The sequence below is a fragment of the Colletotrichum godetiae genome, assembly GCF_030913485.1.
Source record: "Colletotrichum godetiae strain CBS 193.32 chromosome Unknown BDP55scaffold_53, whole genome shotgun sequence".
NCBI lineage: Eukaryota > Fungi > Ascomycota > Sordariomycetes > Glomerellales > Glomerellaceae > Colletotrichum > Colletotrichum godetiae.
In genome coordinates, this window is record NW_026851301.1 from 182,951 (window position 1) to 205,148 (window position 22,198).

At 50.5% G+C, this 22,198-nt stretch overlaps 9 protein-coding genes and 2 non-coding genes across 11 annotated transcripts; 5 read left to right on the forward strand and 6 right to left on the reverse strand.

The window, feature by feature from the left end:
- Positions 1-169: 169 nt before the first annotated feature.
- On the reverse strand, positions 170-1,844 carry BDP55DRAFT_324950 (uncharacterized protein). The gene is made up of 7 exons (XM_060566804.1): positions 1,587-1,844; positions 1,481-1,519; positions 1,346-1,414; positions 1,035-1,282; positions 721-974; positions 452-658; positions 170-375 (listed from the first exon to the last, which is right to left on the reverse strand). Exons 1-7 carry the CDS (start codon positions 1,698-1,700, stop codon positions 317-319), a joined length of 990 nt encoding a protein of 329 aa, XP_060424851.1. The 5' UTR covers positions 1,701-1,844; the 3' UTR covers positions 170-316.
- Positions 1,845-5,262: 3,418 nt separating this feature from the next.
- BDP55DRAFT_677712 (uncharacterized protein) lies at positions 5,263-5,768 on the forward strand. Its single transcript, XM_060575933.1, has 2 exons — positions 5,263-5,381; positions 5,458-5,768. Exon 2 carries the CDS (start codon positions 5,493-5,495, stop codon positions 5,685-5,687), a length of 195 nt encoding a protein of 64 aa, XP_060424852.1. The 5' UTR covers positions 5,263-5,381; positions 5,458-5,492; the 3' UTR covers positions 5,688-5,768.
- A 492-nt stretch (positions 5,769-6,260) lies between these two features.
- On the forward strand, positions 6,261-6,671 carry BDP55DRAFT_561813 (endoribonuclease L-psp family protein; the record flags this gene model as incomplete). The annotated part of the gene is made up of 1 exon (XM_060570102.1): positions 6,261-6,671. One exon carries the CDS (start codon positions 6,261-6,263, stop codon positions 6,669-6,671), a length of 411 nt encoding a protein of 136 aa, XP_060424853.1.
- Positions 6,672-7,375: 704 nt separating this feature from the next.
- BDP55DRAFT_732785 (uncharacterized protein) lies at positions 7,376-7,681 on the forward strand (the record flags this gene model as incomplete). The annotated part of the gene is made up of 1 exon (XM_060579990.1): positions 7,376-7,681. One exon carries the CDS (start codon positions 7,376-7,378, stop codon positions 7,679-7,681), a length of 306 nt encoding a protein of 101 aa, XP_060424854.1.
- Positions 7,682-9,048: 1,367 nt separating this feature from the next.
- Positions 9,049-10,874, forward strand: BDP55DRAFT_619018 (major facilitator superfamily transporter; the record flags this gene model as incomplete). Its single annotated transcript, XM_060571308.1, has 4 exons — positions 9,049-9,217; positions 9,330-9,614; positions 9,673-10,579; positions 10,635-10,874. The coding sequence occupies 4 exons, from the start codon at positions 9,049-9,051 to the stop codon at positions 10,777-10,779; spliced, it is 1,506 nt and encodes a 501-aa protein (XP_060424855.1). The 3' UTR covers positions 10,780-10,874.
- Positions 10,875-14,760: 3,886 nt separating this feature from the next.
- BDP55DRAFT_561765 (family 16 glycosyl hydrolase) lies at positions 14,761-15,680 on the forward strand (the record flags this gene model as incomplete). Its single annotated transcript, XM_060570099.1, has 2 exons — positions 14,761-15,540; positions 15,597-15,680. 2 exons carry the CDS (start codon positions 14,761-14,763, stop codon positions 15,678-15,680), a joined length of 864 nt encoding a protein of 287 aa, XP_060424856.1.
- A 379-nt stretch (positions 15,681-16,059) lies between these two features.
- BDP55DRAFT_732788 (methyltransferase) lies at positions 16,060-17,005 on the reverse strand (the record flags this gene model as incomplete). The annotated part of the gene is made up of 2 exons (XM_060579991.1): positions 16,060-16,295; positions 16,354-17,005. The coding sequence occupies 2 exons, from the start codon at positions 17,003-17,005 to the stop codon at positions 16,060-16,062; spliced, it is 888 nt and encodes a 295-aa protein (XP_060424857.1).
- Positions 17,006-17,779: 774 nt separating this feature from the next.
- On the reverse strand, positions 17,780-20,065 carry BDP55DRAFT_677726 (cytochrome P450). The gene is made up of 4 exons (XM_060575934.1): positions 19,994-20,065; positions 19,272-19,697; positions 18,498-19,181; positions 17,780-18,442 (listed from the first exon to the last, which is right to left on the reverse strand). Exons 2-4 carry the CDS (start codon positions 19,682-19,684, stop codon positions 18,220-18,222), a joined length of 1,320 nt encoding a protein of 439 aa, XP_060424858.1. The 5' UTR covers positions 19,685-19,697; positions 19,994-20,065; the 3' UTR covers positions 17,780-18,219.
- Positions 17,781-17,866, reverse strand: BDP55DRAFT_t297. Its single transcript has one exon. It is a non-coding gene; the product is annotated as a tRNA-Glu (tRNA).
- BDP55DRAFT_677728 (uncharacterized protein) lies at positions 19,675-20,065 on the reverse strand. The gene has a single exon (XM_060575935.1). The coding sequence runs from the start codon at positions 20,001-20,003 to the stop codon at positions 19,800-19,802; it is 204 nt and encodes a 67-aa protein (XP_060424859.1). The 5' UTR covers positions 20,004-20,065; the 3' UTR covers positions 19,675-19,799.
- An 826-nt stretch (positions 20,066-20,891) lies between these two features.
- On the reverse strand, positions 20,892-20,988 carry BDP55DRAFT_t296. Its single transcript has one exon. It is a non-coding gene; the product is annotated as a tRNA-Arg (tRNA).
- Positions 20,989-22,198: the final 1,210 nt, after the last annotated feature.

Sequence of the window (22,198 nt, forward strand, 5' to 3'; positions counted from 1 at the left end):
ATACGTGCCCTATATTCAGTGAAAAGGGCACTCAAAACATAGGCTTGTTTACTTGTAGATATTCTTCATTCTTGTACATTCCAGAAAAGCGCGTGTACCTAGAATCCAAAATTCAAAGCCCTGCGGGCAATTATCATCATCTACTGCTCCTGCTGTACGCTCGTTGCCACTGCCTTGAATCGGATTCCCCGCGACTTGCAATGGTGTGACTTGTGGTGCGGTAAACCCTGAGTGAGGGGACTTGATAGAACCCCACAGAATCACAAACCATTCATGTCTGCAATTCTGATTGACCTTGAGATGCTCAATGTCTTTTCTAGTTGCTTAAATCTGTGTCATAAAGATCGCATGCTACTGCTGCAGTCACAAGCTGACCTTTTCTAGAAATCAGTATATTGCATGTGAGGTAAGATCGAGACCACAGTGAGCAGAAACGAGGGAAGTCCCATACCTTTGAGGGCCTTTACGAAACTGAATGCGTTCGAAAATCTGTTCAGTGCATTGACCGCTATCTTCACCTGTGTCTTGCACTTGTTGTGTACGTCGAGTATCGCTGAAGACGGCATGGAATGATCCGGTGCGTTCGCCGAGGTCTGGAAATGCGATATCATCATCAGGGTAAAGCCAGCCAAGTTGGCCGAACATGCCACCGGTGTTGCTGAACAGTGTCAATAGGTCTTCTATAAGAGAAAAAACAGACGAAATTATTTCTCTACTTACTGCGAACCCCCATGCCTGCAAGGGTTTCGAGTTCTGTAGCAATGCCTGTGGCAGATTCAAGACAAATCTCGTGCGAATGATTGCTTGAGAATGGAAACACCAGGCTAGCCTTTTGAGATATACCACTGTTGCCATGCATGACTTGCCCTTGTGCCAGGCCAATTGAAGTATCCAAAGGGGGTATTGATTCGAATCTTCTTAGTATCTGGGGATGGTCCATAAAGGCACGATACCTGTGCAGCTTGATACGTGCGCTGTGTCTATCAGTTAGTCCGACGCACTGAGTATCTCTTCCTAGTTCCGATGGAACATACCTCATCAGCCTAGCCCGAGTTGTGATGTGGAGGCAAATGGCAAGTTTGGACTCGGGGTTATCCACCGGCGCCCGAGGTTGGCCCAAGTTGGATTGGTTCAACTGATGTGTGATGACAGCGTCAAGAGCTCCAATGTTCCGGTTAAAAGACGACGCGGTAGTCTCGGAGTTGAACCCTTTGAGTAATGCCGCAAGCATCAAAGTGGCTGCAACAAGGGCTTCTTCGGCTCGGATGTATTGTGCCCATACCTATGATTATTTGGTCAGGAACCCAAAGCACTCTACCCAGTAATGCTTGTAGGTCAAGCTTACCTCTGGCGCCTCTCCACTGGAAGGGTACGGCGCCTTGGAACTGCTACTATCGATAGGCTCGTCAAATGGCTAGCAGGAGTAGCAGTCAGCCTTTACAAGTTGATTCAGAGCTGTTGGGCAGTATGATGTCTTTACCGTACAGCTCACAATCGAGGCGTTGCATCGGCAGAGATACTAGATTTGACGAACTCCTTCTCAGTCTTGCATGCCAAAGGAAGTTGTTTGCTATCCCAAAACTTACACTCATCCACCATGCCCTATGCATCGACTCTGAGAATTGACCGGGGTTCGATGTGTTGTGACTATTTAACAATCGTTCCGAAAGACTGAGCCCTTTGCTGGCAAGGGCTGTCATCTTTTGGAAGTCTCCACAATGGGGGTATCGGTATAGACTTAAGGCGCAGCACGCCAAGGGTGCTTCGGCTTCTATCGGAACGTTTGGGTGAAAGCTAGAGGCCCGAAACGGTTGTACTGGGAAAACATCTGATGCAGCAGTCTCAATAATCTCAAGCGCATGTTGAGTGAGTGAAGATGACTCGCTACTTCGGGCTTGAAGATTTTCCTCGTTAGATCCACGTCCTGCACCTTCCTGATCTACGTGAATCAAAAGAGCCCGAAGCGCCAGGATGAGAGGGGATGAAGTTAGATCCGTGTCTGAAGACGAGACCTGCTCAGCTTCAACAGGAGGTGGAAGGAGGGGAAGCACAGGATGTAAAAGGCGATAATAAGCTTCAAGTCTAGTTTCTCATTGAGTTGCCTGCCCTAAATAACCTTCGAAGGAGCGTGGGAAAGACTGAAACATGGAAGCACTTACATTGCTGTAGTTGACCGGTACTCGTTCGTGTATTGATGACTAGAGGGTGTAGACGAAACTAACGGAGGTTCCCAGAGGCCGACACGTGGGAAAGACGGCGTGCTAAAGACATCGACGAAGAAATTGTCTAGATCCGTGTCCGAGTCGCCTTGAAAGATGTTATCGAACTCGAAAGCTGCAAATTCTCCATTGAATAGTGGAGGGAGAAGTCCGCTAAATGTCTCTTGGCTGACGGTGAATGTAGAGTTATTGAATAGGCTGGTTTCCTGGGCATAGGGTGGGGTGCCTGTTGGCTGCCCTGGGCGCTCTGGAGGAGATGTGGTTGCTTTGCCTCTTAATTTCAAGCCCCGTCGGCTAGCTGTGAACGTGCATGTGTCTCCATGTCCCTTCTTGACACACTACTTTCTGTAAGTAAAGATTCACTGGGTCGTGAAACACTTTTCTTTGCACAGGATCGCTTACTCGGCTACACGGGCTCTCTCCACTACATCGCACACGAGACGCTCTACTATTCATGAATGGGTTAGAGGCTAGTAAGAGTCTAGAAAAGGTACTTCGGTGCTAACCAAGACGTGCAAGCCGACTTCGCAGGAGACATTGCTGAAGATCTCCAAGTGAAGTCTTATCCTGCCATAAGTTGAGTGCATGCTTCGTGGTTGCGTGGTTACGTCCAAGTACTGTGAACAATATGTGGTCCAGACGAGAGACCATGATGCTTTCAGCTTCAGCTCCACCAGTCTCCAAAGCCCGAGGTAACAAAGCCCGAGACGTTGGAGAAAACGCGCTTTCACGTGCCGCCTGAAGTCATTCTGCTGGTGAATGACTCGGGCGGCTGGAGGCTAACCCACCACAACTTGAGAATCTTTGGGGACTTTGGAGAAGATACCGACATCCCCGAACGGCCATTGCATTGCCCAATGACGGAAGCAGTTGCAGGACGATACGTCTGCGCCTTCTGCGATAGGGGGTTTCGGAAGTTCGAGCATCTTCAAAGGCATAGGCGCATACGTAGGTCCATCCCATTTCCCCGAATGTCTGACCATGGTCAATATGCGTTGCCTATGACCATGATGATGAGGTTCATACAAGAAGAAGCCCGCTGCTAATAGTAAGGGGGTTCTCAAGACACGAATGAAAAGCCGTACAATTGCGATTGCGGTCTTTCCTTCTCTAGACAAGATTTACTTCAGCGACATAGACGTACATCTTCATGTTGTCAGTGGCGAAGTGCAACATCTGATGGAGGCATTAATACCCCCCGCTCCCATGGCTGTCCTATTCCTCCAGGAGAATTGAATTCACAGGATCGATCTTCCTTCTCCAGCATTTCCGCAACAAAAGAGTTCGCTCAAGAGTCTACTTCAACGCCTAAAAGAACCTTGCCCCTGCCTCCTGAATATGCGAGTTTAGGTAATTAAACTCCATCAAAATCTTCTCATGTTTTTCTTGAAGCTTAAAAACGTTCTTAGAGCCCTTTTATTTACAATCGCAACCGGAGAGGCATGTCCTAGCTGATTTCGAAAGCTTCTTCCGCACTAGCGGACTGCAACAAATAGCAGATGATTTAAACCGAGAAAAATGTGAATGTAGTGAAAACAGGGACAACTCCATAGACGTAACATCTACTAACATATTAGAAGTTGAATTGCCTACGTCAGCTCAAGATACACCAATGCTTGACGCGCAAGTACCCACGACCGGTGAGTCGCCCATGCGATGTGCTTTTCAAAGCGCGCTCTACTTCGCCCCAAAAGCTTTAACCATCCTATTAACGGCTAAAGAAGACTCAATGAGACAAGAACCGATTCAAATCCATAGTCCGTGGTCAGAATACCAGCAGAAATATCCCGACTTCATACCACCATCTAAGCGAGCATGTGCCCGATACTTTGCGTCTTATGTCAAGCACAGCAGAGTTCCGCTGTTCCATGACACTACTCAGATACATGAGCTCGATCTAGTCTCGAAGTCTGCATTGTATGCATTGGGGGCAATATATCTGTATGAAGTCCGGAATGCTGCATCGCTTTTCATAACGAGCAAACGAGTCGCCTTTCAACAATGGACTTCGTATATGGATAGCGGAATAGAGAAACCTTCGCAGTAAGTCAGCAAATCGAATCATCTATGAGAGGCGTTTAGAGGCGTGTATTTTGACGACTAGCAGATGTCGGACTTCCTTTGACACTCTCATCGCCTACCACTTACTCGCTGAATTTCTCAAGGTGGCACAACCTATTGATCTCAGGCAAGAACTCCAGACCTGTGCTACTGCGAATTCCCTCTTCTCTAGGCTCTTAAGATTCTCGACAGATCACGCCTCTGTTATTTCTGATCAGAACTCAACTCGAATGCTCCAACGCAGTCGGGTCATTGTATTCTGTGGGCTTGTCATCGACAGCTTCTTATTAGGCTTCCCTATTGCAACACAATCAGACCACTATCAACGCGCATTTCAGTGCCCGTTGAACTCACTGCTCTCTCCAAACTTTGTGAGCGAAGGAGAAGAGCAATCGAGTGGGCTCTCTCATATCGGTCATATAATTGCACTTTTCGATGTCTTGGCCCATGAGCATACCGACGAAGATGGCAATGACCCTTCTGGGTTCGAGTTGATATTGAGCAAACTTCCACCCGATATCCATCTCTTCTTGCTGTCTTTCATCATATTGCGCATAAGATTGATCAAAGATGCATCTGTGCTTGGGATGTCGTCAGAAATCATTGCCTCAGAGCATCATCGACTCATGTGAGTAAAGGTTGGAGATCGACTAGACGGGCTGATTGCCTAATTCACAAAATTTTGCAGACGAACGTTAGGCACTGTTATCCGCATTGTACAGCTTCAAGATTTTACGAGGATCGCGTCACCAAATATATGGAAAACACGAGATAACTGCAGCCTCGCTTGCCTCGTCCATCTTCGCGCCATTTGCCCTTTGGAGCTGAACTACGCGGCAGATTCATCACAGCTCATGGCATCGCTCAAGGCACGTGAAATAAAGCTTGAAGAAAATTCTTTACCTGCTGGGTCTTTGCTACGAAGCATAGAGAATTGCCTTGACTTTTTGGAAGAGCCTGCAAATACTGGTCTCCTGCACTACGTCCGTCAACAGGCAAGCTCATGGAGACTGGAGACTGTGTTGTGGGCATTTGAAGCTGCCGTGTTTCTCAATCAGTGGCTCAATCAGTATCCTGCTGCTGGGTTTTCTGTTGAAGAAGGTTAGTCCCGGCCCGTTAAGCAGACAAGCATCGGATTTTGTATGAGCGCTGTTACTGATCTACCCATGTTGTCAAGATGAGGCCTATCAACGTGCAGCCAAATTGCTTGGCATGGCCACATCATCTCTGCTAGATGTCGAAGATCTGCCGGGTAAACCTGATGCAAGAACACTGGCTTGGTCGACTTTGAAATTCTGGGGGAGCGTCTTGCAAGGGATCGAGACAAAAGCATTCGCAACACGTTTGGGGAAAACTCTTGACATCTTGGCTGAGTTTCAGAGAGAGTCTCCCGTAACTCCACATTGAATCAAAAGATACTCTCCATCTTGAAGACGAACCTTCAACAGGGCTTTGACACACAAAGTACCCATTTAATCCGTCATAGAGCAACGGATGCCAAGGTCTAATTGATGTCAGGCTGCAACATCGGAGCCCCTCATGGATGATGGGTTCTGAGGAAACAAAGCCCCCGACCCCACTTTGTCGGTGACTTCTCCAAATCGGTGACCCCTTCTCCAAACACCCGATGATTGAGGATGACATCGGGAGTTCAGCAAAGGGCCTACATAAACTACTTAAACCTAACGACGCTGCATCACTGAAAGGATATTTGGCAACCTTGAATTAAAACATAGTTGCCTTCTCCCCGCTTACTAGGTACTACACATTACCTGGAAACGCTCCAAGAGCCTGACAGATTCGACAGTTCTCAGTCGATAGTAGGAGCAAAGCCTTTAGTTTAATTCCTGCGCGTAAGTTTTCGAGATATTATATCACTCACAACTCGTCAGATCTCAATTATTTCATGCGGTCGCGTACCTAAAGCTAGATGCTGACCGTCGAGTGTTTTCACAGAACTTCCACCACACATCCGGAAACATGTCTTCGATCAAGTTCAACACCCCTCCCGGCGCTGGGAAGATCTACGGTGAGGCCTGCCACTACTCTCAGTCCGTGGACCTCGGTAACGGCATCGTCAAATGTGCCGGACAGGGTGGCTGGGATCCGGAGACGGGGGCGCTCGACGCGAACGACACCAAAAGACAGGTTGAGCTGGCAATCGAGAACGTCGACATTGTCCTCAAGGCAGCGGGCCTTCGGGGATGGGAAGATGTCTACTCATTGAGATCATACTCATGCGATATTCGGGCTTCTTTTGATTTTATCGTTCAGGGGTTGAAGGCACGGATTCCAGATCATCGACCTATCTGGACAGCCCTTTCGGTGCCTCACTTGGCCCTTCCAGGGATGTTAGTTGAGCTGGAGGTTGAGGCCAAACGTCAGGCTTAGGTATTCCCACGCGGCGCAATAGAAATATATCTTACTTAACTCATGGGAGCTTAGAGACAGCTCCGGTCAGAAGTACATGTACGGCACCTATTTGCCTGTAAGTACCCCAAACAGCAACATGCAGGTGTCTTCTCACGTATAGTAATACTTGAACGGATAGAATCAATGGTTCTTGGACTCTGTGGCGAGCTTTATTGCATTGATCTATTGTGTCCAATAGTTTTGTCGGCACTTACGAGTTCACGCATGTAGCCCTGCCAATCTACGGGTATTTGAACTTCCTCGGGCGCGAGCTCCACATACTTGACACTTTGACCTATTTTGAAGAGACTGCCAGCATCTCGGAGTGTCATAGGGAGTGTGGCGTAAGGCGTACAACGTAGGGCGCGGGTCACCTCACGTCAAACGCTTTGATCAAAACGTTTAAAGTTTCCGCAGTACACAAGAAAGGCATGGAAAGGGCGAGGTAGGTTAATGAACCTAACATGCTTCTATGAGACTATGAGGAAATTATCGCCGTATGGTAAGCATTCAATGTTCATTCAATTCAATATCAAGATGGAATGTCATACTACGAACACGTCTGAACTCTGCATGGTTTGTAAGCTTGCATTCCTTCGAGAGCAGACTTCGGGGTTCAAGCCTTTGTCGGCATTTGAAGAATCAAGGAGAGAAACTTTGCGCCCTGAGACCGTCGCCGGAACATGGATGAACTTCTGGCCCAAGATCGCTCGAGACTTGGATTGTCCGTCCCAGCCGATCAGTTCTCCAGGCCCGCGCCCTTGGCTTCAGAGAAAGCCTTGCAATCCCAGCCTCCTCTCACAGTTGCAGCCAAAGCTGCTGGGCTGGAGGGTCATTTGCCGCAAAGCTACATCCGCCAAAGAATTGACCTGGTGAAATGGGCCAAGACAGCACAGGTCCAACAGGCCTGGAAGGCCATGGCTGAGAAGCAGGGTCTGGATGCCAGTGCTCCTGACAAGGCTTCCTGGGCTTTCGCGGGCTTTGTGTAGGGAAGAGATTACAATGTTGTACAGAGCACGAGCAGGGCGCGCAAGTTCGGATGGACTGGTCACAAGGATAGTTGGGACAACTTGAAGGGGGTTTGGATATGTTGAGAGAGGCAAAGGTGATTCCCTCTGCCTAAAAATTGGTATGCTCGTTAGAGTGGATACACTGATAAAGATTTGAAACTTCTCATGATGAAGCTTTTCATTTTAGCTCCTCAGAATCATAAGGTCATCCTGGCTTCAACGTCGATCAAGCCAGTCCGGAGCGGTAGAACGGAGATGCGTACTCGGTCGAGGGGTCTCCACTCCATCGGTGAAAGGCTCCGGTTTTGTCTTCTGATTGATATTATCTCAACTTCAATTGCATCCAATAGCCTCAAAAACTTTCGGCTATTACAGACAAAAGTCGCATTGACACGTATTCATTGATGAATGTTGTTTGCTCAGGCTTTGGTTAGATATCGACCACACTATCACTCCTAGAGGTAGTTAGTCCTGGCCATTTTTGGATTCACCCTGCGGAAAGGTGTCTCCGTTGCATAGTACTAGTAGAAGACTCAACCAATTCAGAATGAGAACATACAGGACGGGTTTGTTTTGACTTGGAGCGCGGGGTGTGGGTTGTTATCAAAAGGTAAAACCAATGACTTGAGTGCTTGATTACTTTACGCGGGCTCTCACATCTCACACCATTGAGACCAGTAAGCACGTCATTGTTGGCCTGCCGGTCAACGGCGCAGACAAGGGACAACTGCAGCGGGTACTCCGCTATTGCCACTTGAAATCCTTTGGAAGACTCAGCTATCAGCTTTATTTTCCACCCTAGATCAAGCTGGCATCGGCACAACTCAATGGTTCATACGACTTTAGGCCGGCTTGAGCCAAACTCATCAAGTCTGGACACACCACACCCTCATGCCAGCCACGCGCCCCACGCGCATCCCTTTCTTTGGGTAGACCCCCGCGTCATACTCAGGATGTCGGCCAAGTCCCGGTAGGGTCTTTTCATATGCAGCCACTCCAACCACGAGGTCCCCCAGCAAAAAGAGTCCATTTGGCGATGTCGGATGCTTCCCGACTTCCGGGAATGCTCGGCGGGCGGGACTCTTCCCACAGATACAGGTATGGCTTATGGTTGATTCGCATGGCACAAGTCCGAGATGCTCTGGCGCAATCGCTAGTGAGGTTGGATTTTGACAGGCAGGGGGGGTCTGCAGCCGGCAACGATTCTGCAAATATTTATCGGCCAGACCCAAGGACTTGGATGATCTTGGAATAGAGTTTCTGGTGTTCAACTTGGTTCTCTGAGTCCTTTGAGTCATCTTGAAGATAGTTGAACAAGAACGTGTGTTCACAGGTGTCTGTCGACTATGACGACAGCAGACAATACCGTCCCCAGGAAGAAGTGGTGGAAGATCCAGTGGTACTCGGACGATGACACCCCCGAAGAGCGCAAATTCATCATCAAACTCGACCTCATCGTCGTTCCCTACGCAGTTTTGGCGTACTGGGTCAAGTACATTGGTAAGAGAACAGCCTGTCCCTTTCATCGACCTATCGCCAGCTTGCTAACGCATTCCAATAGATCAAGCAAACTTGAGTACGTCTACGATCGCTACCCCGATTCTTGATGCCATGCTAATCAAACCAGATAATGCCTACGTCGGAGGTATGAAGGAGGAGCTCGGCTTCAAAGGGAACGAGCTCGTTGAACTCCAGACCATGTACACAGTCGGTGCAGTTGTTGGCATGGTGCCCTTCATGTTCTTGTTCACCTACATCCCCATGTACTGGACGATACCCGCCATGGATATCCTTTGGGGTCTCTTCACTCTGCTGCAATACCGAGCAAACTCCTTTGGGGAGCTGGCGGCTTACCGCTTCATGGTAGGCTTCTTCGAAGCAGCTTTCTTCCCCGCCATGCACTACGTATTCGGTAGGAACTATCAGTGTCAGCCCTCTAGTTGAGACATAGAAAGTTAATCTCGACACAGGCTCCTGGTATCGCGGACATGAGATCGCACGACGAGGCGGCATCTTCTACACCGGACTCAATCTCGGCACCCTAACAGCAGGCCTCATCGCAGCCGGAGCATCGCACCGCCTCGAAGGCGTCAACGGAATGGCAGGCTGGCGCTGGATGTATATCATCTGCGCAATCATCACTGTCCCCGTTGGTATTCTTGGATACTTTCTACTCCCTGGCACCGTAGAGCAGCCGAACCGCTGGATCCTCAACGACCACGATATAAAGATTGCAAAGTCTCGCCTCGAGCGCAGTGGGCATGTCACCCGCGGCAAGTTCAAGCTCGGACATCTCAAGCAGATCTTCCTCAGCCCTCAGTTCTGGACTGTTGTGCTCGTCGATGTGCTGTTTTGGAACGCTGGTATCCATAAGAGCACGGGCAGCTTCCTGCTGTGGATCAAGAGCCTGGGCCGCTACAGTCCGGCGCAGGTCAATGAGATGGGGACTATTGCGCCCGCGTTGGGAATCCTCTACAACATTGTGGCGTGCTTCCTGTCTGACTTGGTACTTGGCCCCGCGTGGGCCATTACCTTTTCCTCGCTATGGAATGTCACAGGCCTGATTATGCTCGTGGTCTGGGACGTGCCCGAGGGTGCCAAGTGGTTCGCCTTCTCGACGATGTATTGGTCCAACGCGCTTTCCAGTGTGCTGCATGGCTGGGTCAATACCATCCTCAGAGACTCTCCTGAACAGCGGTCATTCACCCTCGTCATGAACACCATTATTGCCCAGTCATCGACTGCCTGGACACCACTGTTGACGTTCCCGACTGTCGAGTCTCCAAGCTATCCTAAGGGATTCTCATTCTGCCTGGGGTGTGCTGTTGCGCTCATCGTTGCGACGCACGTTCTCGATGTGTATATCAAACGCAGAGAGTAGGTCTCACTTCACAACTTCAGGAGAATAGACAATCTGACATTTGCATATTAGGAAAGCAAAGCATGCGCAGCTCGAAAGCGGTAGCAGCCATGAAGGCAGCTATGTCGATACTCCTGCAGACGCTAGCGGGAAGACAACAAATGCTGAAGTGACGGCAGTGATCAATACTTCAGAAGAGTCCATAGCACGACACTGAACAGACACAACATTGATGAGAGGAAGTCGCCCATGGAGCAATGATACCGTAGATATTAGGTGTTATGACTTCGCATCTAGTCGTGGGATATGAGTGCATCATTATGGTAATAAATTGACATTCATGAAGCATGCATATAGAGATTGTTGTTGTCGATAGCTCCCGAAAAAGTGAGTTTACCACCCGCTCTTGAGCCATTGTGATTCTTCGCTGTAGGAACGCGCTCTCGACATTGATGGGTCCAAAGGGTTATAGTGTCTTGCAACTTCATGGTCGAGGTGTTCATGGCGATGTACGGTGGTGGCAGGCTCCTCAACTTCCCCCCATCCCCAGTTGTTGTCCTAAGACTCCTAGACTGCGGCGCGTAGCGTTGAGTGCAAGGCTGAGGTATTTCAGGTGAACAATCCGCAACGCTTGCCAGGGCAGCCACCATCCACATCACCAACGTCGCACCTTCCTCAGGTTTACCCAGCCACATCACAAACTTTTCATCCGATGACCTTTGCTTACTACCTTAATACAACAAGCCCTCAGATACCCCTCCAACACAATTCTTGTCACCAGCACAGCAGCCGCCTCCTAGGCCGGGGGTCAGGTCAAACTGTGACGTGGTGGTGGAATGTTTAGTGGTCAACATCAATTATCTTCGCAAACCAGCCTACTATACGACAGGCTTAGCGACCGAGTTCCGATCCTAGCATGAGCACCAAAAAATATAGCCCTCAGTCCAGCACCGGTGGGGTGAACTCTTTTGCCTTTTTGACCTTTTGGTTTTTCAATAGAAAGCTTCTTGGAAGGCTCTCAACACCTTAAATCAATATGCCACGAAACTGCAAGTGTCAGAATCCCAAAGCAGAACCAAGCCAGCCTTAGTCGGCCGTCTCGGCGCCGAATAAACGGGGCCGGAATACTCAGGCTCCAAGGCAAGATCCCTTGTGAAGGACTTTCAATTCTATCAACTCAAGTCTTCAATATTCACAACGGTTTCTTTTAACGTTGAAGAAGATTTAAAACATTTACTCCAGACAATTGAACCACCAACCTTTGTCTGAAGTTATGTCTTTAAGCAGACATCAATCATGTCGCAAGCCTCATCCCATGCCACTCACCCTATCGTATTCCCAGTAAGCAAGTGAACGTGAACAAGACATGTTGAGGCTTGTAAACCCATGTTGAATAATTACTTCTAGACACTATGAGCAATCCCGTGATCAGGGAAAAAACTGGGGAAAGTGACAACTTTTTTGTCGCACGACAAAAAGGTTGTGTGCTCACTGCAGTCAAGGCCAGAGTTGGGATAAACAAAGAGGTGTTTCAAGCACTTTTGGTCTACCTCTCTATCACCTTGAGAGCGTGACCAGGTCGCATGACCAGCGTACTGAGACGATCGCGCCGAATTGATACCGCCAGTGCCGAATCTCAAGACCGCGGGGAATTGTGGGGTTAGTGCCGGCTTACGGGTCGGGAGGTCCACCAGGTGCCGGCCCAGTGACCGGGAGCTGCTGACATGCACTGTCATGAAGCAAGATGCTCTTTGGTAATGAGAAGTCGACTACATGAATCATGAGGCTTTTCCCATGACGCGCTTTGTCTGAATTTTCTCAATCCTCAGATTCTTCCATCCCTTTTTTTTTTCTTCTATTGCAACCCTATGTAGATGCCACGCACGCGTCCAGTCCAATCCGCTCATCCACACACTCACCCACACCAAAAGAGATTTCCCCTTCAGGATCACGGTCCCCCCTTGCACTTTTAACCCCAACCAATCAGACTCCGAATCGCATCCAACCTAGGGAGTTATTCGCATTGGCTTAGGCGCCTCACCCGCACTAAAGCCGTGTTGGCAAGGTGCCATCGAGCCTTTTTCACATGCCCTTTTAATCCCCTAATGTGGACGAATGGCCAGTCAGAGAAGAACTCTTCGGGCTGGCTGATTGATGTGTTCCCTGAAACTGGCCTTGTTTGAACACAAGTAATGTCAGGTGCAAAGAGGGTTATGCCCATGAACCCCATCTTTCCCCCTTTTCCCAGGAGGAAGAGTGACTGGCTAAGACACTGGGCCTGTCAAAAGCGCAGCTGTCCACATTTGCTACCTCGTGCAGTCTTTTGGAGCCTGCAACGTCACCTTTCCAACATCAAGCACTTGGTCTATCGCGCCAAACATGACAAGGAGTAAAAGGGGGGCAACAACTAATGTGCGCTGTGCAGGTGTCTAGATCTTGCAGCTTACTAGACTGATTTGCACAACTGCCGCTAGCGCGGTGGCGTTCAGGTACCGCCATTCCCATATGTCCTCGCTGGGCCCGTCGCACAAAGGTCACCAATATCTCTCGCCTGATGTCTCTCCGTAGTCTTGGGGTCCTTCTGCAAAATCACTGGACGTGACGAAAACAATATCCCGCTTGGCGACGGATCCACCTCCAAGACCCCAAGACCGTAGACGGGAAAGGACATGGAGTCAACATGACAATAGCAAAGGTCTGCGGAAGCGAAGCAGGCCCAGACCTTGGAACCATCCGCGGGTTCCTGGGGGTTTCCTCTGCCATGGACCAGGGAGGGCGGCCGAATGCCACTTCCCGCGTGGCCGTCGCCAGGGTCAGTATGTCGAGCCCACAACCAACCACAACCGCAAGAAACGCCTTGGGGCCGCGCCGCTGGTACCGATCCCTTTACATCCCCGTGGCCCCCTTCCCTCCGTCCGCGGGGCACTTTTTGAAGCCTTGCCATCTTCCGTCGCCGATTGGCAGATGCCCGAGATGAAACGAAGCCTCTCCCGAGGGGGGGCCAGATGGTAAAAAGCCACCCCAGTCCCCCCGGTGTTTCCTAGAACAGGGACATTCTCGGTACATTTGGTCCTTCTTGTCTTCTATTGGCCACCATTAAAGAGCCTTAATCTTTCTTTTCTCCCCAAACTACATGTATGCATGTTTGTCGAGCCAGCCACAAGCCTCTGCGCTCCGCTTATGCGCCAGCCTCACCTCGGAATATTGGCCTTGCCAACCGCGATTGACAGACTGACCGGGCCGTGATCGTGCACAGTTGAGCGCAAGGGAGACACTACCGTCCGAGATATTGGAGCCACCGAGGATGTGGATGTGTGTCCCGCGGCGGACTATGTCTCAGAGGAGCACGCTTCCTCCGTCCATCGCTTTAACACCGCGTGGTGCATCCATTCTCGTGGGCTTGGAGCACGGTCTTTGATGCGAGTAGCGGGACGTACATGTGCCATCTGATCTTCTAGACCGGACACCCAAATCCGACTTTCCCTACCCTGTGCAACACTAGACGACGGAGAGAGCACAGGGGGTAAGCATATATGAACCAGACTACCATCCACCCTCCTTGAGACCTCCGTTCTCTGCTGAAGATTGGACGCAGCTCTGAGACCTGGGGACTCTTTTCATTAAACAGGAAAGAAAAAAGGGACAACTCGCCTCCCCGTAACCCACTTGGCAGCAGTGACTACGGCTCAGTACCAATGCGCTGTGCAGATGCAGGTTCTAGATTCAACATGCGGGTTGCTCCCGCCGTTGATGTGGCCCTGCCGCCCTTCTTTGTTGCAAGGGCTGGGCAGAAGAGAACCCTTGGTCCTTGGCCGACGCGGCACGCATCGTTCAATGTTACATCTGCATGCCCACACTTGGACTTCCTTCCCATTGTATATATACAGTAAGTCCCATGATGAATGCTTCCCGTTCTGTCCCCATGGTCCTTCAACCCGCTGCTCGTGCGACCACCCCCCGACGATAACATCCACCATCGTGATCTTGTGCCCCTCCCCAAGACATGCCTTTCCTTTCCGAATAGCTACAGTCTCTCTCTCCTCTTATAAACCTTCCTCATCACAGTCCTTTCAGTTTCACTTTGGATAAGTAGTTTGCTTCAAACTCTATTCACTCCTTGGAGCTACTTTTTGCAAAATCAGACTCCCAGAACACCAACTACAGTCCTTAGCTCCAAGAGCTTTGCATCATCGCAACAATGTACTCAAAGTCCATCCTGTCAAACCTTCTCCTCCTCCTCCTCCTCCCAGCCGCTACCCAGGCCTGGGACTCTCCAAACTACTCCGGCCTCACCCGCCTTTGGCAAGACAGCTTCCCCGGCGCCTCAGGCGACCCCATCAACACCGGCAACTGGAACATCATCACCAACCTCCACGTCAACAACGAGATCCAGGAATACACAACTTCCCGCTCCAACCTTCAAATCTCAGGTGGCGGCACCGTCCAAATCGTTCCCCAAAAGGACGGCAACGGCGCCTGGACCTCGGGCCGCATCGAATCCCGCTACGTCTTCACCCCCGCCGCCGGCCGCCTCACCGTCGCCGAGGCCCAGATCCGCTTCGGAGACAACGCCATTGCCAACAAGAAGGGCATCTGGCCCGCCTTCTGGATTCTCGGCGACGCCATCCGCAACGGCGTCAGCTGGCCTCGCTGCGGCGAGCTCGATATCCTCGAGACGGTCAACGGGCAGCTGACGGGGTACGGGACAGTCCACTGCGATATCCTGCCTGGCGGCGCGTGCAACGAGCCCAACGGCATCGGCGGAAACATTGGCATCCCGGACCAAGGGTGGCACACATGGCGTCTGCAGATTGATCGTCGGTCCGGCAACTGGCAGACAGAGACGATTACTTGGTTTCGTGACGGGCAGCAGTTTCACCAGATCAGCGGTGCCAGGATTGGGAGTGAGGGTATCTGGAACACTCTGGCTCGCGCGCCATTGTTCTTCATCTTGAATGTTGCCGTCGGAGGTAACTGGGTAAGTCGATGCCTTCGTAAAATTTGTATAAAGACCGTTTGACTGACTGTTTACAGCCCGGAAACCCGGATGGCTCTACCATTGGAGGCTGGGGAAGCATGATGGAGACTGCCTATGTTGCCGTCTATCAGTCCACTTAATCTCGCCCTTCATCAGTTGGGCCCTTGAACCCATCTCGAATATCGTCTTGTTGCTGCTCCTGCAGCTACGCTGTTCGCTGTACATATGCAACCAGCATACTTAGATACCCCTTGTCATTTTGATGACATATGCACACACCCACACTCGCTAGATAATCTCCATAATCGCAAAGTCAATATCAATCATCATACCATCTGCATGGCTTTTCTAGATAGTTCCTTGCCTAGCTTCATTTGACTTGTACATATAATATTCATGGCTCATAACAACTTATCTCTCCTGACCTAGATACTTTGGGTCCTGTAATTGACCTATAAGTAATCTATCTACCTACTGGAGGTACAACGGCAAACGTGTCCGTGCTCCGATGAAAGGTCTCTACTCATAAAATACCAGGCATCTAACCTCTATGCTTTGTCTTCCCTTAGCATCTGCGGGGGTGTTGGGGTCAACAAAGGCCGTGTGAGGCGTGTAGTCGGCCCGTCCCGGCTTGCCGCCAGGCTGGCCCTGACTCCTCGAGTCGAAGCACTTGATGAACATGGCTTCATCAGGGGTCATGTCTTTGGCGTAGTACAGCTTGTGCTTGTCGCTTGGTGCAACAGAGAAAGTCTCGCCTAAGATGCTGTTAGCAAAGAAACACACTTGTTATGAAATCGGCCGGGTTGTACTCACCCTTGACATCGTAATTCTCCGTCGACCGCGCCAAAGCCGGATCGGGAAGCACTTCCTTGCCCCGATCGTCGTCGTCGGTATCCGTCCGTCTGGGGTACAGCAGATCCACAGCAATCAGATCTTTGGGCTCCGTCGTCCGCCAGTCAATCACCGCAAGCGGAAAATCACTCGCCGGGTGCCCAATCGGTCTCCAGACGTTGATAATCTGGTACCGTCCCTTGACCAGCTCATCCGCCTCACTCCCCGGAACATGCCTCCTCACGCGAGCTTCTGCCGCACCGGGCGTCTGGTCAACATGCACCTGCTGCACCGGCTGTCTGGGGCTGTTCTTCTCCCTCCTCCGAATCGTGTGGTCGAAGATCACAACCTTCTTCACGCCGGGCAGCTTATCCCGCAAGAGGGACTCAACTTCAGCATAGTAGCCGCTCCGCACCGCGTTGTCGTCGGTGAAGTCCTTCTCTTTGGCCGGAGAGTTGTACACGGCGAACCCGGAAACGTCGGTGCCGAACTCTTCCGCCGACTCGCGGATGTTGACTACCGACCGACGGCGCTCGAGCCGGCTGAAGGAGGTTACATCAGTATCGACCTTAGCCCAGGGCTTGCTGTCGTACAGAGTCGCCGGGTCCAGATAGCGAAAGTTGCCGGTGGTCATTGTTGCGAGGGTTCTCCTTTGGATGATGCGGGGAACGTTGTTGGTTCTAAGACTGGGTTTGACAGATGTGAGAATTGGTAATCGACGTAAGATTGTGCTCATAATAGTACCTTTAAACAATGTCAAATTGCAGGTCTGATATTGAAATACACAATGCCGTGCGGGGGACAGGGGGACAGAAGTTTTAAAGCAGCACTCGAAGGGCGTAGGGGACGCACGAATGAGACGACTGGATGATTGCATCACCACGCAACCCTCGGCAGTGGCTCATTAGTCATCCAGTATTTCTAAGCCGTTTCTCGCAGTGTCCGTGACCCACACCCGGGCTCGGCATTGATTAGGGCCCCTTGATTTCCAATCGCCGACATTCCGCGATCCGAATTGTTGCCGTCCCGAATGACATGCTCCAATCCCGCGGGGTATGCACCGCTCGACAGCGGGAGGATCAGCATGCGTACGGCGTTTAGATCAACTGCCCGATCTGCCACCCAACCGTCAGCGGCGTTCTGATTTACGCCGAACAGTACAACTTCAAACAGCGCAAAGCGAATGCGTCTTGAACTTCAACTTCAGGATCATAGAGTAAGCTATTCATTACTAACAATGGGCACATCATTTCGTCTATGACTTTCAAGTGACTAGAGAGTTCGGTCAATCAAGCTAGTCAAGTGGCGGGTAAAGTTATCGGGAGAAAACCGGGTTGGATGGGAAGACATGATATTGCTGCCATCGCAAAAAGTCCAAAAGAAATCCCACCTGGGCAGGTACTACTCACTTCCGAAACCGAGAATCGAACTCGGGGCTATGCCTAACCTCTCACAGGATGAGAGGGCATCATGTTGGCCACTACACCATATCGGATGTTGTTGAGTTTTCAAGGCTAGCAATGAGCAAATGGACCGATTGATGCTGTGCGTATCCACAGCGGAGACGCAATCATTCCGGCTACCTTACCCTAACGACTCTGCAAGGTCTTGATACATGTAGCTACGAGTACCAATGATAGCAGATCATCCAAGAACCCTGCTAGGCCGTATCGCAAAGAACTGGCGAGGAGAATTTGTATTGACATAAATCGTAAAAGTATGAAAGAACCGCATTGTTTTTGTCTGCATGTATTCACACGTACCCGGTGTCACTATGCTTACAACAAGACCTCACTCACCTGAGAGCAAACCAGAGTGCCATCCATAGGCTTTGCAGACTGTTGCATCTCAATACACAACAGACCATTTCACATGCCCCGAGTCCTCCCGCCTGCTGATCCTAACTCTTAATTCTGGACCGGGCTCTGGCCTCCCTATACCAGTCGTTGCCCAGGGGACCTTTGCTTTTGGCACCCGAATAGGCCCGTCGTCTATACTCTTGAGGTCAACGTTGAGTATCAATTGCGCAGCAATGCCTAGAAGAAGACCATTTGCAAGATGACGGCCGGGGCTATCACACGAACGGTCAGTATGGCTCACCCACCAGAGAGAAACCATTCACATACCAAATATGCTTGCCTCCTCCAAAGGGGAGAAAACCAGGCGGTGATGATGTATTGTAGCCCAAGTTCAGAAATCGGTCGCCTTGCCAACTTTCAGGTTTGTCTCCCCATACTTTCGCGTCGCTATGGAGAATGCTGAGTGGCATCTGGACGTTGTTTCCTTTCTTGAGGAGGTACGAGCGGTCGTCGTCTGATATTGTCGTGTCTGTCATGACCGTTCGGGTGATGTTGTCAACAATGTTATACCGCTCTGTCTCTTGCGCGGACGACAGCAGTAGTGGGCAGTGCTCCTTTAGGTTCCCCAGATGAAGCGTCATCTCGACCCCGTTCTCATCAGTTTGGTTCTCGGTAACCGCTCCACTAAGAAGCTCGAGTCGAATCTTGGCCAAAAGAGCTGGCTGACTGTAAATATTTGACAGAAGCCAGAAGACTAGTGTAGATATGTTGGCGAGAGCGGTAGCTAGAAGGATCTCAATCTTGGCGCTGTTATGGACGGACATTCCGAACTTCCGTTCTGCGCCGAATCTGTCCCTAGTAAAGAGAGGGACTTCGGCACCAAAGTCCTCTTCGCGTCTGATGTATGACTCCAACGCTTCAATGACCTCGTTTCTCGCTTTGAAAGCCTTGGAGGCGATGACAGAGGGGGCCACTCCGGGGAAAAGTCTGTACATATCATCATGATAGACCCTACATGTTGAGTATCAGTACAGCTTCTTCAGTCAGGGTACATACACCAGACGTGATGATGAAGCAGAAGCGCAGAAGGCGCCTACTTACCAAAAGCTTCTCATCACAGCACTGTCTTCCCAAGGACTCAACTTCCCATAAAAGCCCCCCATTATGGCCTTCGACACTGTCTCTCGCGTCCAGCAATGGAGGTCTTTCGAGTCGAACTGGTCGAGCGGCTTTTTGTTGAGGAAACTAGCTAAATGGCTGACCCCGGATGTCGTTAAATCATTCAAGGAAGGCCCAGTAAGTCCTTTGTAGAGAACTTTAAAGATGGCGGTACGAAATTCCGGGTTCGTCCACAACTCCATCCCATGGCCTTCCATGCCTACCAAAGTTCGCACAAAGGTGTCAATCAGGGGCTCGAAGCTGAGGGTCCGTTTCTGAAAGATTGACGATGCCAATTGCGGTGAAGATGCTACGTAAAGCTTTCTTCCAAGAATGGGCAGCGAGTATGCCGTCATGTTGAACTTCTCACTAGGTAGTAACTTGTCAGCCCACTATGCAGGTGTACCTTAGTTGCTCGTCCAGCTTGATCATTTGCTGAACTTTCGGGCTGAATGGCCTAAGAGTCAAGACTTACTGGTTCTTGACATGCTGGTTGTATCCCATCTGAATTAGATCAATCAAATGACCTATGAGAGGTATCTTTGGCCGTAGAGTAGGGGGCTCTCGCAAGCCTAGGACTGTCGGCCAGAGAACCCTGCGGACAAGGAATATGGCCAGGCAACAGACCACAGGAAACCATATTATTAGGATTTCGTACAACGTACTTGTTAGCATTTTGAATGGGGTTGTTCCTCTGATTCCGTTCCCTCAACTTCGGCTGTGCATTCGAGTCACCAGGCATTCGAGAGCAAATTTTAACGTTCTCTTCCGGCTTCTTATGCTCTTCTTCGGGCCCATTGACGCATGCAGCATATGATTCCGTTACCATCAGCTGCATCAAATTTGGAATTGACTCCGCCACGCCTAATTGTCATTGCATTATTGTAACAGTCTCACGTTTCTAACTGCATTGCACTAAACCTCCTCCTGGAGACGTACGTCGAGCTGCAGCGCTAACGTACAGTAAGCAAGCAGTATCGTCGTGAAAGACTACAAGCACCAATCAGGTCAGCAACTAACTTGCAGGTGAGTCGAGATGAAAACCGGTTCGGTACTAGCAAAGTGAAATGATAGACGTGCGGCATGGTGGACGTGAGATTATGTGGTGAGCTTTTAGTACAAGTGTTGACTTAAGTTCTACCTGAGTATCCGTGATTATGGTCAAGACAAGCGAGGTCTCATTGGACGGTAAGTTAAACTCCCTGGCCCTCGGGTGTTGCTGACAACAGGGGCCAGCCTTCAGTTACATCGCTTGTATTACTATCACACAGATACATGCTTGAGGCCTTGAGAGTAAGTCCACGCGTTCTGCATGTGAGACTCTGAGATGATCCAGTATATGCGAGATTAAAGAAAACTCTTATTGCTTTAGTTCTGGACGGTTGTAGTAAGAAGGATCGAGTAAATTCTATTGTTATTGGGCACCAACCGAGGTATCAGGACATGTTTCGACTACAATGCGCTTTATCTTACGTGGACTAAAGCTCAATTAAATCGACACTGGCAAAACAGTATTAAAGAGCATGTTTCTCTTTCGTTTTGAGAGGCAAAAATTCAAAAATGTGACCAACGTGGGGCTCGAACCCACAACCCCCAGATAACCACATCTCCGGAGAAGAGAAGGTAGAAGTCTGATGCGCTACCATTGCGCCAGCCGGCCAGATGCTGTGATGACGTTTGTGGGAAAAGCTACGTCCATATTTCCCTAGCCAGCGGGGTCGCGCAAAAAAGCGCTCCCTGACTCGCTTTGCCCATGGTGGCGCACATCAAAGCAAACACCAGATTTTGCAAGGACACACGTCGTTCACCGGCTGGTGGGGTCCTGACGCAATGATTCGCTACTGGGATCAATGCTGCATCTGATTTTTCGAGTGTTTGCATACAAATTTCTTCTTTCTGTCGGCGTCCCGCACCCGCTGCTCACATCAAGGCACACAAAAGCACACCAAGGAAAACCCAAATTTCAGACCCCCCCCGGTGGCGATCCATCGGAGAATGGGGTCGGGCGCGGTTGGAGGAAAACTCACAGAAAGTGTTGGAGCTAGTGATGGGGCAAGCGGGTTCGATGTGGGCATCGGTTCGAGGCAATCTTCAATGAATGAATGAGAGAAAAGTCTTCCGCAAAATTCTTTCTTCTACGGTACCTTGAGTGCTGACGGCCGCTTCCAAGGAACATGAAGCAAGCGTAACAGCCCAGGTAGACATGCATAGACGCCGAAACTGTGACGAGCCTCCACTCTTCCGTCTTACACGGAGGAGCATCCAGGAAGTCGGTAGACAGAAACATGGACTCTGCCAACTGCTCATGAGACCTCAGAACATGAACGATACACTCTGAGCAGGCACGGAGCTCCACCAAGCGTGCCGATATTCATCACTCAGTGCCGCCGGCCAGGTGATAGCACGCCGAGCACGCCTTGGACCTGCCCATCCGTTCTTCGCTCTTCAAGTTCGGTGTTTGCAAGTCCAGCCAGGCGTGTCAGGCCCGCGCCTGGGCAAGTCATCCCGCCTTCCGGGAGCGCCTCCGGCCAGCTCCATCAATCACGTAAGAAAAACCACCTCTTCCGTCGTCCGCAACTTGCCTCTGCCACCCCGGGGGCGCCCTCCAACACACCCCTCCTCCCTCCCTCCCTCTGGATCCGGGTGTCACCGATCCCGACAAGCCCTGGAGCGCGCTCTCTCAGGCTCTACCTCCTAGGCTCCTACGGCTCCTTTCGCACATTCGCATCTTGCGAGACGCCCCATGAACCATCCCAAAACGGGCCGGCTCCGATGTTCGCACACCGTCCTTCTGACACGGCTCTCGCATGACTTTCGGCCTGGGTTGACCCATAGAAAAGGCACCTAGCCAACACTGATGATTGCCTTCT

What these genes read in the sequence shown, in the direction of transcription:
- BDP55DRAFT_677726 (XM_060575934.1), bottom strand. Translation starts at nt 19,684, where the DNA reads ATGACGGCATACTCGCTGCCCATTCTTGGAAGAAAGCTTTACGTAGCA. An exon ending in GCTGTGATGAGAAGCTTTTG is followed by an intron (nt 19,182 to 19,271) that starts GTAAGTAGGCGC and finishes CTCAACATGTAG; the next exon opens with GGTCTATCATGATGATATGT. An exon ending in GGAGGAGGCAAGCATATTTG is followed by an intron (nt 18,443 to 18,497) that starts GTATGTGAATGG and finishes TTCGTGTGATAG; the next exon opens with CCCCGGCCGTCATCTTGCAA.
- BDP55DRAFT_677728 (XM_060575935.1), bottom strand. Translation starts at nt 20,003, where the DNA reads ATGCTAACAAGTACGTTGTACGAAATCCTAATAATATGGTTTCCTGTG.
- BDP55DRAFT_324950 (XM_060566804.1), bottom strand. Translation starts at nt 1,700, where the DNA reads ATGACAGCCCTTGCCAGCAAAGGGCTCAGTCTTTCGGAACGATTGTTA. An exon ending in CCAGTGGAGAGGCGCCAGAG is followed by an intron (nt 1,283 to 1,345) that starts GTAAGCTTGACC and finishes AAATAATCATAG; the next exon opens with GTATGGGCACAATACATCCG. An exon ending in TTTCGTAAAGGCCCTCAAAG is followed by an intron (nt 376 to 451) that starts GTATGGGACTTC and finishes TTTCTAGAAAAG; the next exon opens with GTCAGCTTGTGACTGCAGCA.
- BDP55DRAFT_677712 (XM_060575933.1), top strand. Translation starts at nt 5,493, where the DNA reads ATGGCCACATCATCTCTGCTAGATGTCGAAGATCTGCCGGGTAAACCT.